Genomic DNA, 14,392 nt, shown 5'->3' with positions numbered 1-14,392 from the left:
TCCCATCTTCCCCGACCACTGGTCCTGTTTGCTAGGGATAATGGGAGTTGTAGGCCAAAAACCTGAGGGCCGCAGTTTGGGGATGCCTGGGTTATAACAAAACGCTATGGTAAAAACGACTTGGAATCACATAAGATGGGACCTAGAAACATACCTTTCAATTGTCGAAAGCGCGCGGGGGGGGGGAATAAAGACCACAGCTCCCATTATCATGTTTGTGTGTGTCCGCAACCTAAGTAACATGATTCGATGTATAACTTTTCCTAACAGTATCCACTACACCTCTGCTTTTCTGCAAGGCATCTTATTAGACACCTATGTTTGGGGTCCTTCTCCTTCCAACATACGCACGTGGGTGCCGGTGGGGTAACGACTCAAGTGTGCAAAACTCTGGGAGTGTGTATTGGAAGTTTCTACTGCTGTTCCCCTAAAAGCCTGGTATTAAATCGATTTCTGGGTCCCCTAACTCCCTGTCAGAAGTGCTTCGTTTCAACCAGCCATGGAATGCGATGAGGGGCTGTTCATCAACGTCTGCCAGCCTCCTTCAAGTTTGCGGCCCCGCACTCAGCAGAGGACAGCTTCAAAGCCACAGCATGGCAAGGCAAAAAAGGTATGCTTGTTTGAGGTTGTTGGTGAGGGAAAAAGCGTTTTGGGGGAAAGGGGGCCGCCAGAGTGAACGGAGTTGGAGCAGCTTCTGTACCTACCTCAGTTGGGGCGTTTTAGTTTAGGGTGGGAGTTGAGTAAGGATGTGGGTGGGTGAGTGAGATGTATATATATATATATATATATATATATATATATATATATATATATATATATATATATATATATATATATATATATGATCAAGGAGCTGGAGGAACTCCCCTAGTATTGGGAAAGGCTGCAACATGTTTTAATGGTTTTATTAAGATTTTATTGTGTTACAAAAATACATACAGCGTCTTTAAGTTCATAGAGTTGAAAGGCTGCAACATTTGAGGCTAATTTGTTTAAGGGAAAAGGCAGAGTAAGGGGGAAGACATGGTAGAGGTGTATACAATTATTCATAATGTGGAGAATGGGTTTATCTCCCTTTCTTATAATACTAGAACCTGGAATCATCCAAAGTAGCAGAAAGGTGGGAGATTCAGGGCAGACTGAAAGAAGGACTTTTTCACACAGTCGAAACAAAATAAAAAAATTCCTTCCAACAGCACCTTAGAGACCAACTAAGTTGGTCACATAGGGCACAATTAAACTATGGGATTTGCTCCCACAAGTTGTACAGTGGTGGTGGTTAGGGGAGTGATCTGGCCCTAGGGCCCCAATCTCAATTGGGGGGGGGGGGCTCACATTATGACACTTGGTTTTTTTGGGAATTTGAAAAGTTCCTCAATATGAATTAGATCAGGAATCCCCAAACTGCGGCCCTCCAGATGTTTTGGCCTACAACTCCCATGATCCCTAGCTAACAGGATCAGTGGTTGGGGAAGATGGGAATTGTAGTCCAAAACATCTGGAGGGGCGAAGTTTGGGGATGCCTGACCTAGATCATATTGGAGAGCCAGTGTGGTGGTGTGCTTAGAGGTGTTGGAAGTCCAGGTTCAAATCTCTCCTATGCTATGACTTGGGAGCCAGTCACTGCCTCTTGGCTTAACTAACCTACCTCACAGCATTGTTGTGGAGATTAAACAAGGAGGGAGAGAATCATGTATACCACCTTGGAGAAAAAAAGATGGGATATAAATGCAGCAAATACGGTAAATGGTGACACTCATCTAAGCAAATAAGAGACGTGATTTTGTAAAATACGTATAAGTTTTTTAAACTGATATAGATCATAGGGTCATAGAATCATAGTTGGGAGTTAAAGGGTCATCTGGTCCAACATCCTGCAGTGCAAGATTTTGTTCTGTACATAAGATCAACAGTGATGTTGCATGAAACTAAGGTTTGTTTCCTTCAAAAATGATGTCATATCACAGAAAAGACTAGAAAAGTATCTGCTAAATTAAACATATTTTGTTTGCATATGTCATAATCCTTTTGTGGCCATGTTTATTATAATGTGGTGCCTGAAAAGCTAGAAGTAATGTGGGGCTTTACTGGCCTCTGATAGGTCCTGGCAATGCCCCAAAACTAGGAGAGCTAGTTTTTTTTATTAATAACATAATTAATAAATTTTCCCTCCCCATTATACTGCTGAAATATAATTACGATTTCTAGGGAGCAGGGGCATGGATTTTTATGTGGCAGGATTGTGAAGTTAGTTTAAGTTCTGGTACTAAGACAAATTCCTGAGCACAACATTAATTTTATGCCTTTTGTATCAGGCTTTGGTTGGCGAGTTTCAGGGTTTGTGTAAAAAAAAAAAAAAAGCCCTCCAGGAGTCAGCAAACTTTTTCAGCAGGGGGCTGGTCCACTGTCCCTCAGACCTTGTGTGGTGCCAGACTATATTTTGGAAAAAAAAGAATTCCTATGCCCCACAAATAACCCAAAGATGCATTTTAAATAAAAGCACGCATTCTACTCATGTAAAAACACGCTGATTCCCAGACTATCCGTGTGCCGGATTTAGAAGGCAATTGGGCCGGATCCAGCCCCTGGGCCTTAGTTTGTCTACCCATGAGTAACACTCCCTACTTGTGATTCCCTGCAACTGGTATTTAGAAGTATCCTGTCTCAGACAATGGTTTGAAGTTGTTGGTTTGAAACTAACCATACTTACTGCGTATGAACCATGGTTTGTCAGTCCAAATGCCATGACAAATATGGTTAGGCAAAATCTTCTGAATGCCAAGTCACGTACAGAGCCGAACAGCTTTAGGCCGATCAACTTGCTAAATGACATTGGGAAGATTTATTCTGGGTACTTGCTAAACAAACTATCAAAATGGATGGAGGATGACAATATCATTGGCGATGAGCAGGCGGGTTTTCGCCCTGGAAGATCTACAATGGACCAAATATTAACCCTGCACCATCTGGCAGAAAAGTATGCCGACAAAGCCCCAAAAGTTCTTCATGTGGCCTTTATTGACCTTAAGCAGGCTTTTGATGGAATCTCCAGAAAGCAGCTATGGACAAAATGGGCTGCTACACCAATCAATCACAGCCTCCTACACCTGATTATCAACCTGCACACCAACACCTTTCTGAGAATTAGGCTATCTCCAACCCTATTACCACCTCTGGGGGGGGGGGTTAAGACAGGGCTGTCTATTGGCTCCAGCATTGTTTAACTTTTACATTAACTCACTGGTGACTCATATGGCCAATGAGCTTTCCATCCTCCCAAATTAGCAGGCCGTTCTCTGAATGTTCTCCTGTATGCAGCTCCAACCTAACTATGCCAAGACTAAGATTATGGTCTTCTCCGCTCGTCTGAGACCCCATCGATGGTCGATGAATGGGATCCCCCGAGCAGGTTAACTGCTTTAAATATCTGGGGCAAGTAATATGATCAAATAGGTCTTTTCTGGCCCATAGAGACTATATAACTACCAATGCATCTAAAGCAGCCACGCAGATTAGATCTCTATATGCTAAGAACCAGGCGCAATCAGTGAAGGTAGCTTTGAGACTTTCAAATGAAAGCCCTCCCCCTTCTTTTGGTGGGTATCTCTTTGGGCTCCCGTAGGGAATTTCTGAAACTGGATTCTATCCAAACGAGATTTCTTAGAGCCATTCTTAGGATTCCTCCTTCCGTAGCGGACACAGCTATGAGACTGGAGGTCAGTTGGCAAGCCCTACGGTATGTGGCCCTGAAGACAAAGCTTTGGCTATGGCTCAAGCTTTCCTTTAAACCAGTGGGTATCACCCCCTTGATTTTGAGGGATGATTTTCAATCATTGTGGGAAAGGGAAGTCACTAATGAGGTTCACTCCTGCGGATTGTCACACCTTTACTTCGAGTCTATGATGTACATTCAAGCCAGAGCTGTGATCTCCTGGAGACTGAGTGATATGATATTGCTAGGCAAGAAGATATAGCCCAGCTAAAACCAGGGATGTTTCTAGGGGACCAGATCTACCAGATCATACCAGCCCCTTACCTTGCGGAAATCCACTATGTGGAATACCATAGACTTCTCACAGCGGCTAGATTAAATGCCCTTGATTCTGCGGTACTGTGGAGTAGGTATGGGGGCGTACCATACGCCCAGAGAACTTGTCATTGTGCCATGGGCGTCCTTGAGTCCACCAAACATATTCTCCTAACTTGCCCTTCTTACACAGAGCTTAGGCAAAATCTTATAGCTCCACTTCTACTCCAATTTATCTTTCTACCCAGAGAAAATCAGGTTTTATACTTGCTAAATAATGCTACTAGAAATACAGCCTCCTTGATGGCCAAATTTCTTCTTTTAGCTTTCAAGCGTTGTAAGACTAAAATTGACTGTATTGATTTGGGGCTATCTGTTTACCGTAGCCCCTTTTTAGTGTTGGCTGTTTAAAAACCCTTTCAGATGTTTTAACTTAGTATGGATAAATGTATCTTTTTCTGACTGACGGTCGAATAAAAGGATGCTGATGATGAATGCCAAGTCCCAGCCACATGGGAGGTGGGAACCACACAAGCCTAGGCTCATTCCGAAATTTGTTGCTGAATCTGTCCCCTTGTTTCATTTGTTTTTCTTCCTTAAGTCTGGGCAAATAAAATTTGAATGCCCCCAGGAAGGGACTCCACTAAAGCGGAAGGCAGCTCCACCTTCACCCCAAACCAGGAGACCACAGAAGAAAGCTAAAAGTGGCATCAAAGAAGCAGGGTTGCCAAAGTCTCGTTCAGAGAAGCCTTTAACTGATGCAAAGGACAGTGACGCCAGCAGCAACAGACCTTTTGTTAAGACTTCCTGCCTCTTCAAAAACAACCCTGAAATTCCAGACATTCAGAGGTACTTATTTTTAATCCCGCTTTTCTGGTAAAATGTGGGTAACCACAGGGAGGGAAAACTTCATGCCTAGGTGCAAAATGTGGCCCTCCAGGCCTGTCTGTCTAGCCCTAGAAGTTTCATGTAGACCACCCTCCCCAGCCACACCCTTAACTAGTCTTTCTTCACAGCCCCCTTTGCTGCTTTTGCCAGACTGCATGGGCGTACCCAGAGAGGGGCAGGGGGGCAGCTGCCTCCCAGAAGCAAAAAATAAATAAAAAATTACGGACCATAAGCCGCACTTTTCCCCTCCAAAAACTGAAGGGGAAAAGTTGTTTTCGCCCCCTCCGCGGCTGCAGCCAGTGACAGACCGTGGAAGGGGGGAGGAGCAGCCTGAACGGGGGGGCGGACGGACGGGATCTGCATCCTTCCTTCCATCCTTCCTTCCCCCCTCTTTCTTTCTTCCTTCCTTTCTCTCTCTCCCTCCCTCCCTCCCTCCCTTCTCCCCCCCCCCCTCTCTCTCTCTCTCTCTCTCTCTCACACACACACACCCCTTCCTTCCTTCCTTCCTTCCTTCCTTCCTTCCTTCCTTCCTTCCTTCCTTCCTTCCTTCCTTCTCTCTCTTCCCTCCCTCCCTCTCTCCTTCCTTCCCTCTCTCTTCCCCCCTCTCCCCCCCCCCCAGTTTTGATCCTGGGTATACCCCTGCCAGGCTGGATTGTAATAACGACTCTTGCTTGTCTGGATAGAGAGGGATGTGTGAGTGTGTTTGGAAGTAGCCTGTTCCAAAGGTTATCAAAATAACAACAACAACAATAATACATGAATTGCTCTGCCTACTTTTGCCTCTGACCCTGCCCTCCCAAAGTGCCTGGGGTCCTTGCCACAAATGCATATGTTTGTCCCAGGTTTGGTGTACCTCTAGCACACTGGAAGCGCTCTCCCTTTCAAGGTTGCGACTTAATAAATTAATCCCTTTTACAGAACATCAGTGAAGCAAGTGCAAGAGAAAGTTTTCACTTCAGACTCCTTTGATCAGCTGGGCCTCCATCCCCATTTGGTGGGTACTTCATTTCTTTGTGCTGTGTCTCAGTAGGAGTAGTTAATGAAATTTATTAAATGCATTTCCTCAAAGATCCAATGCAACTTTACAAAATTTCCTGTTCAGTTCCCAGCATACAGCACTAAAGCATTATTTATAATGTCCGCAATACTATTTTGGTGTGCAGAGGAGCCAGCTGCCTCATTTGGAATTGTTGTGTTAAATTAAATTTTTATACCACCCTGTGTCTGAAGATCACAGGGTAGATACTATGTTTTATCTAGTCCAGGAATGGGGAATCTTCAGTCCTCCAGAGGTTGCTGCACTACCACAATCTCTGACCATTGGCTCTGCTGACTATGGCTGAAGAGAGTTGGAATCCACCAAATATATGAGGAGCCACAGGTTCCCCAGCTGTATCACACTTCACCTTGTGGGGTGGGTTAGCTGGACCTTTCCTTTCCTCTGTTCCCCAGAATTAGAGCATTCTCATCATTGAGTTAAAAGGGACTTTGGAGATCATCTACTCTAACCCTTTGCTTAATGCAGGATCGGAATTGCAGGATGTAGCATCTACAGCAGAAGTGGGGAGCCTTTGTCCCATGGGCCAAATTTTCCCTGCAAGGCTACACTCCAAACCTCAGATCATATGTTACTCCTTTAGTACAAAGTGGCTTGCATTGAAACTGCAGCTAAAACAGAAAGGGGTACTAAGCTCATTCTATGAAAACTTTGGCAGGTAGACGGGATTCCCCCCTCCCATGCCCCCCGTCGATCATCTGAGGTTACCAGGGATTGGGGGGGGGGCTGGAACTTGAACTGAGTTCTGCCACCTTTGTAGCGTGCTGGCAGCTGTGTTGGAGGCTTCAAGCTGCAAGCAGCACATAGCTTTGTGTCAGAGGCTGTGGGGCAGCACATTGGTGTCGATCGGGCAAAGAAGCATTTTTTAGGGTCCCACTAACCTGCCATAGTTGGCCCACAGATATGGAGGCAGACAAAATATCTGGTCCTGTAGGCCTAAAAGTTTCCCTCTCCCTGGAGAGATGGCCACCCAACCTCTGATTATATATATCCAGGAAATGAGAGCCCACTACCTCCTGAGGCAGTCTGTTCCACTAATAAACAGCTATTACACTCAGGGGTCAGCAAACTTTTTCAGCAAGGGGCGGGTCCACTGTCCCTCAGACCTTGTGGGGGGCCGGACTATTTTGGGGGGGGGGGGATGAACGAATTCCTATGCCCCACAAATAACCCAGAGATGCAAAAGGGCACATTCTCCTCCTGTAAAAACACACTGATTCCCAGACGGTCCATGGGCTGGATTTAGAAGGTGATTGGGCCGGATCTGGCCCCTGGGCCTTAGTTTGCCTACCCATGCTTTAGAAGTTTTTCCCTAATGTTGACTGTTCCCATTAAAATACTTGTTGCTTTTTCTTCATTCTCCTCTCTGTTTTAACATTTTTGACATAATATTGGTTTGGCTATTTCTGTCCTATTCTAGGATCAAACATGTTATGTCCTAAATGTTTTATTTTTTGTCTCTGCCTCCCCATCAGGTTTCAACCCTAATCTCTGTCTTAAAAATATCTAGCATGACCAGGTAAGTGTGTGGGTGTGTAATTATTGCATGAATAGAAGTTTTTATTGTAAGTTGCCTAGAGAATGCCCTGGGTTTGATGACTTAACAAATCAATTAATCAAATTAAATTTTGTTTGGAGGAAAGGCAAATTGGAAGAGACATGATAAATATGTAATTCTACATGGTGTGGAGAAAGTGAATCTTGTGATACTAGAAGTCGGGGATATCCAGTGAATGTGAATTTTGGATGGCTGGCAAACTCTTCTTAAGATTTAATCCCAAAGCCTAGGTGCAGCACTGAGAAGGTCTTGTCCCAGGTCCCAACAGGGTGTATTCCTGGGGATGTTGGAACACACAGGAGGAGCTTGGAGAACGGTCTCAATAGGCAGGCGCATTGTCCTTTGGACATCCCAGTTACAAACAATAAAGTCCTTTAGAAGTCATCACCAGCACTTTGGGTTGGTCTAGGAAGCAAACAGGAAACCAGTTTAGCTGTTTCCATAAGGGAGTTGCATGCTACCCATCAACAGCTTAGCCACAGCAATTGGGACCCTTTATGTTTTCCAGACTGGAGGTTCCCACTGCTGCACCACAGCATTTAGTTAACATATTATTATCTTAGCAGATATTAGTTACTTAACCAACTATTATGTATTGTGGGGGATTAATTAGATCAGGCATAGGCAAACTCAGATGTTTTGGGACTACAACTCCCATCATCCCTAGCTAACAGGCCCATTGGTCAGGGATGATGGGAATTGTACAGTGGTACCTCGCTTAACGAATGCCCTGCTTAACGAAATTTCCGCTTAACGAAAGGATTTTTCGAGCGGAGGTTGCCTCGCTAGACGAATTCGTTTTATGAAAAATTCGTCTAGCGAATCGCAGTTTCCCATAGGAATGCATTGAAATTCAATTAATGCGTTCCTATGGGCAAAAAAAAAATTTCAAAAAAATTCAATGCATTCCTATGGGATTCGCTAGACGAATTTTTCGTTATAAGAAAAGACCCGTGGAACGAATTAAATTCATCTAGCGAGGCACCACTGTAGTCTCAAAACATATGGAGGGCTGAGTTTGCCTATGCCTGGACTAGATGAATTTTGTGGTCCCTTACAGCTCTACAACCCTAGGATTTTATTATTTAACTATTAACTGACAGTTACTTAACAGACTGACTATTATCTCATTGTCTATTATCTAACTATTAATTAGCTATCATCTAACAGACTGAACTAGCATCTCTCTAGCTTACACTAATGACCAGCCAGCACTATTAGGTGAACTAGCAACTGCTACATTCTTAATACTTTGACTTAAAATCAACAACGTCTTGTTTTTTCTTAACTTCTCCTGTTGTTGCAAAAGTGTTCAGAAGCAAACTATTCCCATACTATTGCAAGGAAAAGATGCGCTGGTGAGATCGCAGACAGGTTCTGGTAAGTGTGGGGGAGGGGTTGTGTGTGTGTGTGTGTATGTATGTATGTATGTAGGCTGCTTGTTTGGTCTTTGCTTTAAAAGGGGGCCTACAAATAATTTTAAATATAGTACAGTGGTGCCTCGACTTACGGATTTAATCCGTTCTGAAGGCACCTTCGTAGGTCGAAAAATTTGTAAGGCGAAAAGCGCCATTGGAAACACGATTTCCCATAGGAATGCATTGGAAACGGAAAAATTCGTAAGTCGAAGCAACCCCATCTAAAAATTCGTAAGTCAAAAAAACCTATCTAAAACAGCCGCAGTTTCCATTCAGATGTCGAGAAATTCGTAAGCGTGCGGCCATTTGCCCCATTCGTAAGTCGAAAAATTGGGTTGTCGAGTCGTAAGTCGAGGTACCACTATATAAAGGAGTAGTAGGTGAGCTTTGGACCTCCAGATACTAGGCAGCGACTATTAGAGTTGTCGTTCAGCAACACGTGGAGGGGGTCAAAGATTCACCTGGTGTAAAGTGACCCTTTGGTTGTACTGCATTGCGTGATGGTCAGTTGTGGTGGGCACTATGTTGTCTCAGGGATCTGACAGAAGTAGGGCAGTTGATTGATTCTGGCCCACCATGGGGAAAGAACAGTGGTGATGTCATTAGAAAGAGAGCAAGCTCTATGCTAGATTTGGGAAGCCACCTTTGACATGGCGTGTCAATGGCTAAATGTCTGGTGCAGGGACAGGGAACTCGCTGTTCCTGTCAGCTCTAGCCAGCATGGCCAGTAGTCAGGGAAGATGGAAGCTAGAGTCCAACAGCATCTGTAGTTCTGTTGAGTCAACCCCATATGTTCCCACTCAACCACTTCAATCACTGGAACTGGCAATGTTACAGGTGCCACAAAACACTTGTTCTGCACTTGTAAGGAATCAATCTTGTTGTGTGGTGGCACCTCTTGAGAGATAGATGGATGCAAAAGATGGAAGAATGCCTCTTATTTAGAAGAGACATTCCCAAGAGATACAGAGAGAAACAGGGGGGAGGCTGTGGAACCTGTTTCTCTCTATGCATTGTTGGATTCCCAACTCCCATCAGCCTCAGCCAGGATGGGCAACAGGCTGAGGATGATGGGAACTGTAGTCTGGCAACATCCAGAGCGTTCCCCACTCCTGATCTGAAGAATGAGGAGATATGTGAAATTGGTCTTTTATGTGCTCTGGGTGTAGAAGGCAACTGTGCCTTACTCCACACACTTTTGCTTATGGCTGTTAAAATCTAATATCTTTTCTCTCGAAGGTAAAACTCTGGCCTACGGAATCCCTCTAGTACAGGCCTTGCAAAGAGCAGAGCCGAAAATACAGGTGGGTTTGTTGAAATGGGCTTTCTCTCTCTCTCTCCACCTTGTAAAAAAGAATAGCAGGTTTTCCCAACCACTTCATATTTATCAGTAATTCCCACAACAACCTTGGATGATGTCTTTAAGGCAGAGAGCATTCCTCCCCCCCCCCACCTGGACCAAAGACTGCCTTTATTGCTCCTTTCACTTATGGGAAGATGCTCGCTGTTTTAAAAAATACTATGAAGGCTGAGTTCATTGGCATGACTTGTGGCTCCCTCAGAGATTTTCTGATAGTCCCTAAAAAGCTCTTCTGGAAGCACCATGGGAGAAAAGAGAGAGATCCGAGCGGACTCTGGTACTGCGGGGAATTGCGGCATACTGGGTTGGTTGAAGATGACAAGGGCTCTTTCCCTTCTCTCTTGTGTTCCTCTGTGTGCAATTCTGCCACTTATCCTACACCTCTTGTTTCCATAGCGTAGTGATGGTCCGTATGCTCTCGTACTGGTCCCAACCAGGGAGGTAAGTTGCCGGGCATTTTTGGTTAACTCCTAACCACACCGGTTTCATGGTTAGTAATGTTGCTAGGGGGGCAGCAGGCAGCCTTCAACCTAATTGCATGTGGGTAACAAGGAGAGTGGCACAGAGAGAGGGAAGGGGTGGTTGAAAGGGGGAAAGGAGGGGAGAGAGAAGGGGTGGTGGGGAGAAGGGGAAGGGAGAGAAAGAAGGGGTGGTAGAGAGTGCTTGCTCTGCATGCAGAAGATCTCAGGCTCCATACCCAACAGGTCCTGGTCGGACTGGGAAGGATTCCCTGCCTGAAACCCTGAGGAGGTGCCAATCAGTGTAGGCAGTGTTGAGCTGGCTGGACCCACTGGCCTGACTGGGTATACCACTGGAAGGAGTGCAGAAAGAAGAAATGCCATGGTGCATTTGCACTAGTGAAACCGGACGCCTTCAGCAGCCCCACCTGCAATAAAACATGTCTCTCTCATATTGGCCTCTACAGCCATAGCAGGCGCCGTAACTCTCCAGTGGTTTGACTTGGCACATGGCACATGGGGGTACAAACAACAACAATACGAAGAGAACCAATGGCTTTCAACCTTTTTGAGTCCATGGTTACCTTGACCAACTCCATTTCTTCAGTGGTACCCCTAGTGTGGGTTAGGAGCCCAGTTATGTCACCCCTTGTGTGCAGAGCTGTCAGCCTCCCACCCTTTTTCGAACACCCTCCTTTGTGGAGTGTTCCCTCAGCCTTTTTTTCCTTTCTCATCTTCTCGGGAGTCCTCCGGGCAGCTACTGTTACTGCCCTTGATCTCTGAGCTGCCCCCCCCCAAGGAGAGGTGCTTCATCACACAAGGGTCTGCGAAGCGGATGCTCACAGCCTTAGTGGCTCATCAGAGATTGCCCAAAGGTTAACATGGGGCCAGCAACTTACCTTGGGTGTCAGCAGTGGGTGCTGCTGGGCCTGCATGGCGGAAAAGCTCCCCTTCAGCACCAAGCACTCAGCTCCCAGGCAGGCCCTTGCACACAGCAAGCACACGAAAGGCCAGCACAGCACCTGCCTGTCTGCTCCCACTTGTCCGTCCATTCCCAACAGCAAGGTTGGTGGCTGGCTGGGTTCCCTCATCTGGTTGCTTACTCTGAAGCCTCCTCAGCTCCTTGCAACCAGCACCCCTTGATCAGCCCAGAGCCACCATTTGCATAGCTGCCAAGTTTTCCCTTTTCTCGCGAGGAAGCCTATTCAGCATAAGGGAAAATCCCTTTTAAAAAGGGATAACTTGGCAGCTATGCATTTGCCTGGGGAGCTTGTAGCCAGGGCTGCTGCAACAAACAGCCGTGCAAGGCAGAGATGAGAGGGCATCAAGGGAGGGAAGGAGGGAAAGAAAGAGGGGCAGAGGCCAGTGTTGCCTGCAACATCCCTGGCCATCAATCAAGGCACCACTGGTTTATGCCAAAGGAGAATGATGTTTTAATGCAAATTGTGTGTGAATTTGTATTAATCTGGTTCAATCCCTTCTTTTCTCCAGCTAGCCCTGCAGAGCTTTGAAACTGTCCAGAAACTGTTAAAGGTAAAGATAATTATTCTTCAAGGGGCAACACTAGAGGCAGAAACTGACAGCCAGGGCCACCACCCCTGGACATGTTGTAAGGGAGAAGGCAAGCAGGGGTGGACTGTCTGGGAGCAGTCCCCATTTATCCTAATGGACCAGTCTCCACTGCTTTGGAAAAACCCCTGATGATTCTGGAGCACTTTCTAGGGCACCCACTTGATTCACATCACGTCCTGTCCTGTGCCCCTTCTATCTTAAGCTGTGTGAAATGAGGGGGCTTGCTAGAACATATCCAACTCTCCCCCTGAGCTTTGCAGATGGCATGTGGATCATATATATAGAGCAAGTGGGGTGGGGGATATTTGACCCTCCAGATGTTCCTGTACTTCAGCCCCCATTATCTTTGGCCATGCTTGCTGGGGCTGATGGGAGTTGTAGTTCAGCAGCAGGAGGAGGGCCAAAGGTTCCCCACACCTGATAATAGAGTCAAAAGGAACTTCAGTGATCATGTGGCCCACCCCTCCTGGCCAATGCAGGAATCAGTGCGAGAGGACCCCTGGGGTGTTGCTGGACTGTTTTTGTTTTCGAAGGAAAGCCTGTCTGCTTCCTTTCGCTCATTGTCGAACTCCCTGCCTTTGCAACTTGGTTTGAAATGTGAGTGCCCCACTTTTTCAGTTATCCACCACTCTTCCTTTCTTCCCCCTCCTCCATTTAGCCCTTTACCTGGATTGTTCCTGGCGTGTTGATGGGAGGAGAGAAGAAAAAGTCTGAGAAAGCCAGGTAGGACATCACTTTCATAAAACCTGTAGGGGTTGTTTTTTTTTTTAGTTCACTCTTTCTCCTCCAGTCCCTTTCATCTGTCACTCTCTCTCTCCCAGGGTGCCTTTTTTTATTATTAGTGGGGAGAGAGTGACTTTGGATCAGGCTGTGAGTACCCCCCACTGTGGATCTTACAAAAAACGGACAGCTGAGCCAGCAGGAAGTGTGTTCATCTTTCTCTCTCTGGTTGTAAAATGTTGATGAGCTTCTTTAGCCTGTGATCCCTGTCGGTGTGTGTAAGATTCTTTCTCTTCTCTGCTCCCCTCCTTCCCCAAAAGATCTGCTGTTTCACCCAGGTCTCTTGCAAGCTCTTCTGTTTGCTCAACTGATGGGGCAGGGAAGGACCATAGCTCAGTGGCAGAGAATCTGGTTTGGCATGCAGGTTGGACAGGGAATGTTCTCAGTGTCCGATACTGAGCTAGATGAACCCAATTGTTCGACTCGGTATAAGGCAACTTCTTATTCAGAATGACAAGAACTGGGATCTTGGAAGTTATTTTTTTAGAGGAAAGGACTATGGCTCAGTGGTAGAGCATCTGTTTTGCATACAGGATGTCTCCCGTTCAATCCCTAGCATCTCCAGGTACGGTTGGGAATGTGCCCTGCCTGAAACCCTAGATCAGTGGTCCTCAACCTTGGGCCTCCAGATGTTTTGGGACTACAGCTCCCATGATCCCTAGCTAGCAGGCCCAGTGCTCAGGGATGATGGGAATTGTAGTCTCAAAACATCTGGAGGCCCAAGGTTGAGGACCACTGCCCTAGATGATGCTCAGCTAGAAGGACCAATGGTCTGACTAGGTATAACACAGCTTTCTATTTGTTTGGAACCATGTCATGCTTCTTTAAGAGGGAAGGACTGCACCTACAGTGCTAGAGCAGGCATCCCCAAACTGCGGCCCTCCGGATGTTTTGGCCTACAACTCCCATGATCCCTAGCTAACAGGACCAATGGTCAGTGATGATGGGAATTGCAGTCCAAAACATCTGGAGGGCCGAAGTTTGGGGGTGCCTGCGCTAGAGCATTTGTTTGTATGCAGAAGGTACCAGGTTAAATCCAAATGGGTTTGGGGATGACCCCTGCTTGAAATTTTTGAGAACTGCTGCCAATCAACGAAGACAATACTATGCTTGAACCAATGATTTGACCTCTGTATAAGGCAGCTTCCTATGTTAACATTTTGCAGTAAGAAAGTGTGTGTGTCTTTCTTAAGAGTCAGAAAAGGGCAGCTTAGATTATGTGTCTGGAACTACCTTGAGATTCCACTCCCATCGGGCCCTTCAGGCATGACTAA

At 46.0% G+C, this 14,392-nt stretch overlaps 1 protein-coding gene across 1 annotated transcript in view; it reads left to right on the top strand.

Moving 5' to 3' along the window:
- Positions 1–333: 333 nt before the first annotated feature.
- Positions 334–14,392, top strand: part of DDX31 (DEAD-box helicase 31) — a 70,065-nt gene continuing 56,006 nt past the window's right edge. Inside the window, exons 1-9 of the mRNA XM_035102204.3 lie at positions 334–610; positions 4,629–4,876; positions 5,834–5,909; positions 7,448–7,491; positions 8,840–8,910; positions 10,188–10,252; positions 10,705–10,749; positions 12,258–12,299; positions 12,997–13,061. Coding sequence (XP_034958095.1) covers positions 500–610; positions 4,629–4,876; positions 5,834–5,909; positions 7,448–7,491; positions 8,840–8,910; positions 10,188–10,252; positions 10,705–10,749; positions 12,258–12,299; positions 12,997–13,061 — 767 coding nt within the window. The 5' untranslated portion in view covers positions 334–499. The remainder of the gene's footprint in view (positions 611–4,628; positions 4,877–5,833; positions 5,910–7,447; positions 7,492–8,839; positions 8,911–10,187; positions 10,253–10,704; positions 10,750–12,257; positions 12,300–12,996; positions 13,062–14,392) is intronic.

The sequence above is a fragment of the Zootoca vivipara genome, chromosome Z2 (genome assembly GCF_965207765.1).
Source record: "Zootoca vivipara chromosome Z2, rZooViv2.hap1.1, whole genome shotgun sequence".
NCBI classification, from domain to species: Eukaryota; Metazoa; Chordata; class Lepidosauria; order Squamata; family Lacertidae; genus Zootoca; species Zootoca vivipara.
Note: the sequence above shows the minus strand (reverse complement) of the source record. Positions and strands in the feature narration are given on the sequence as shown.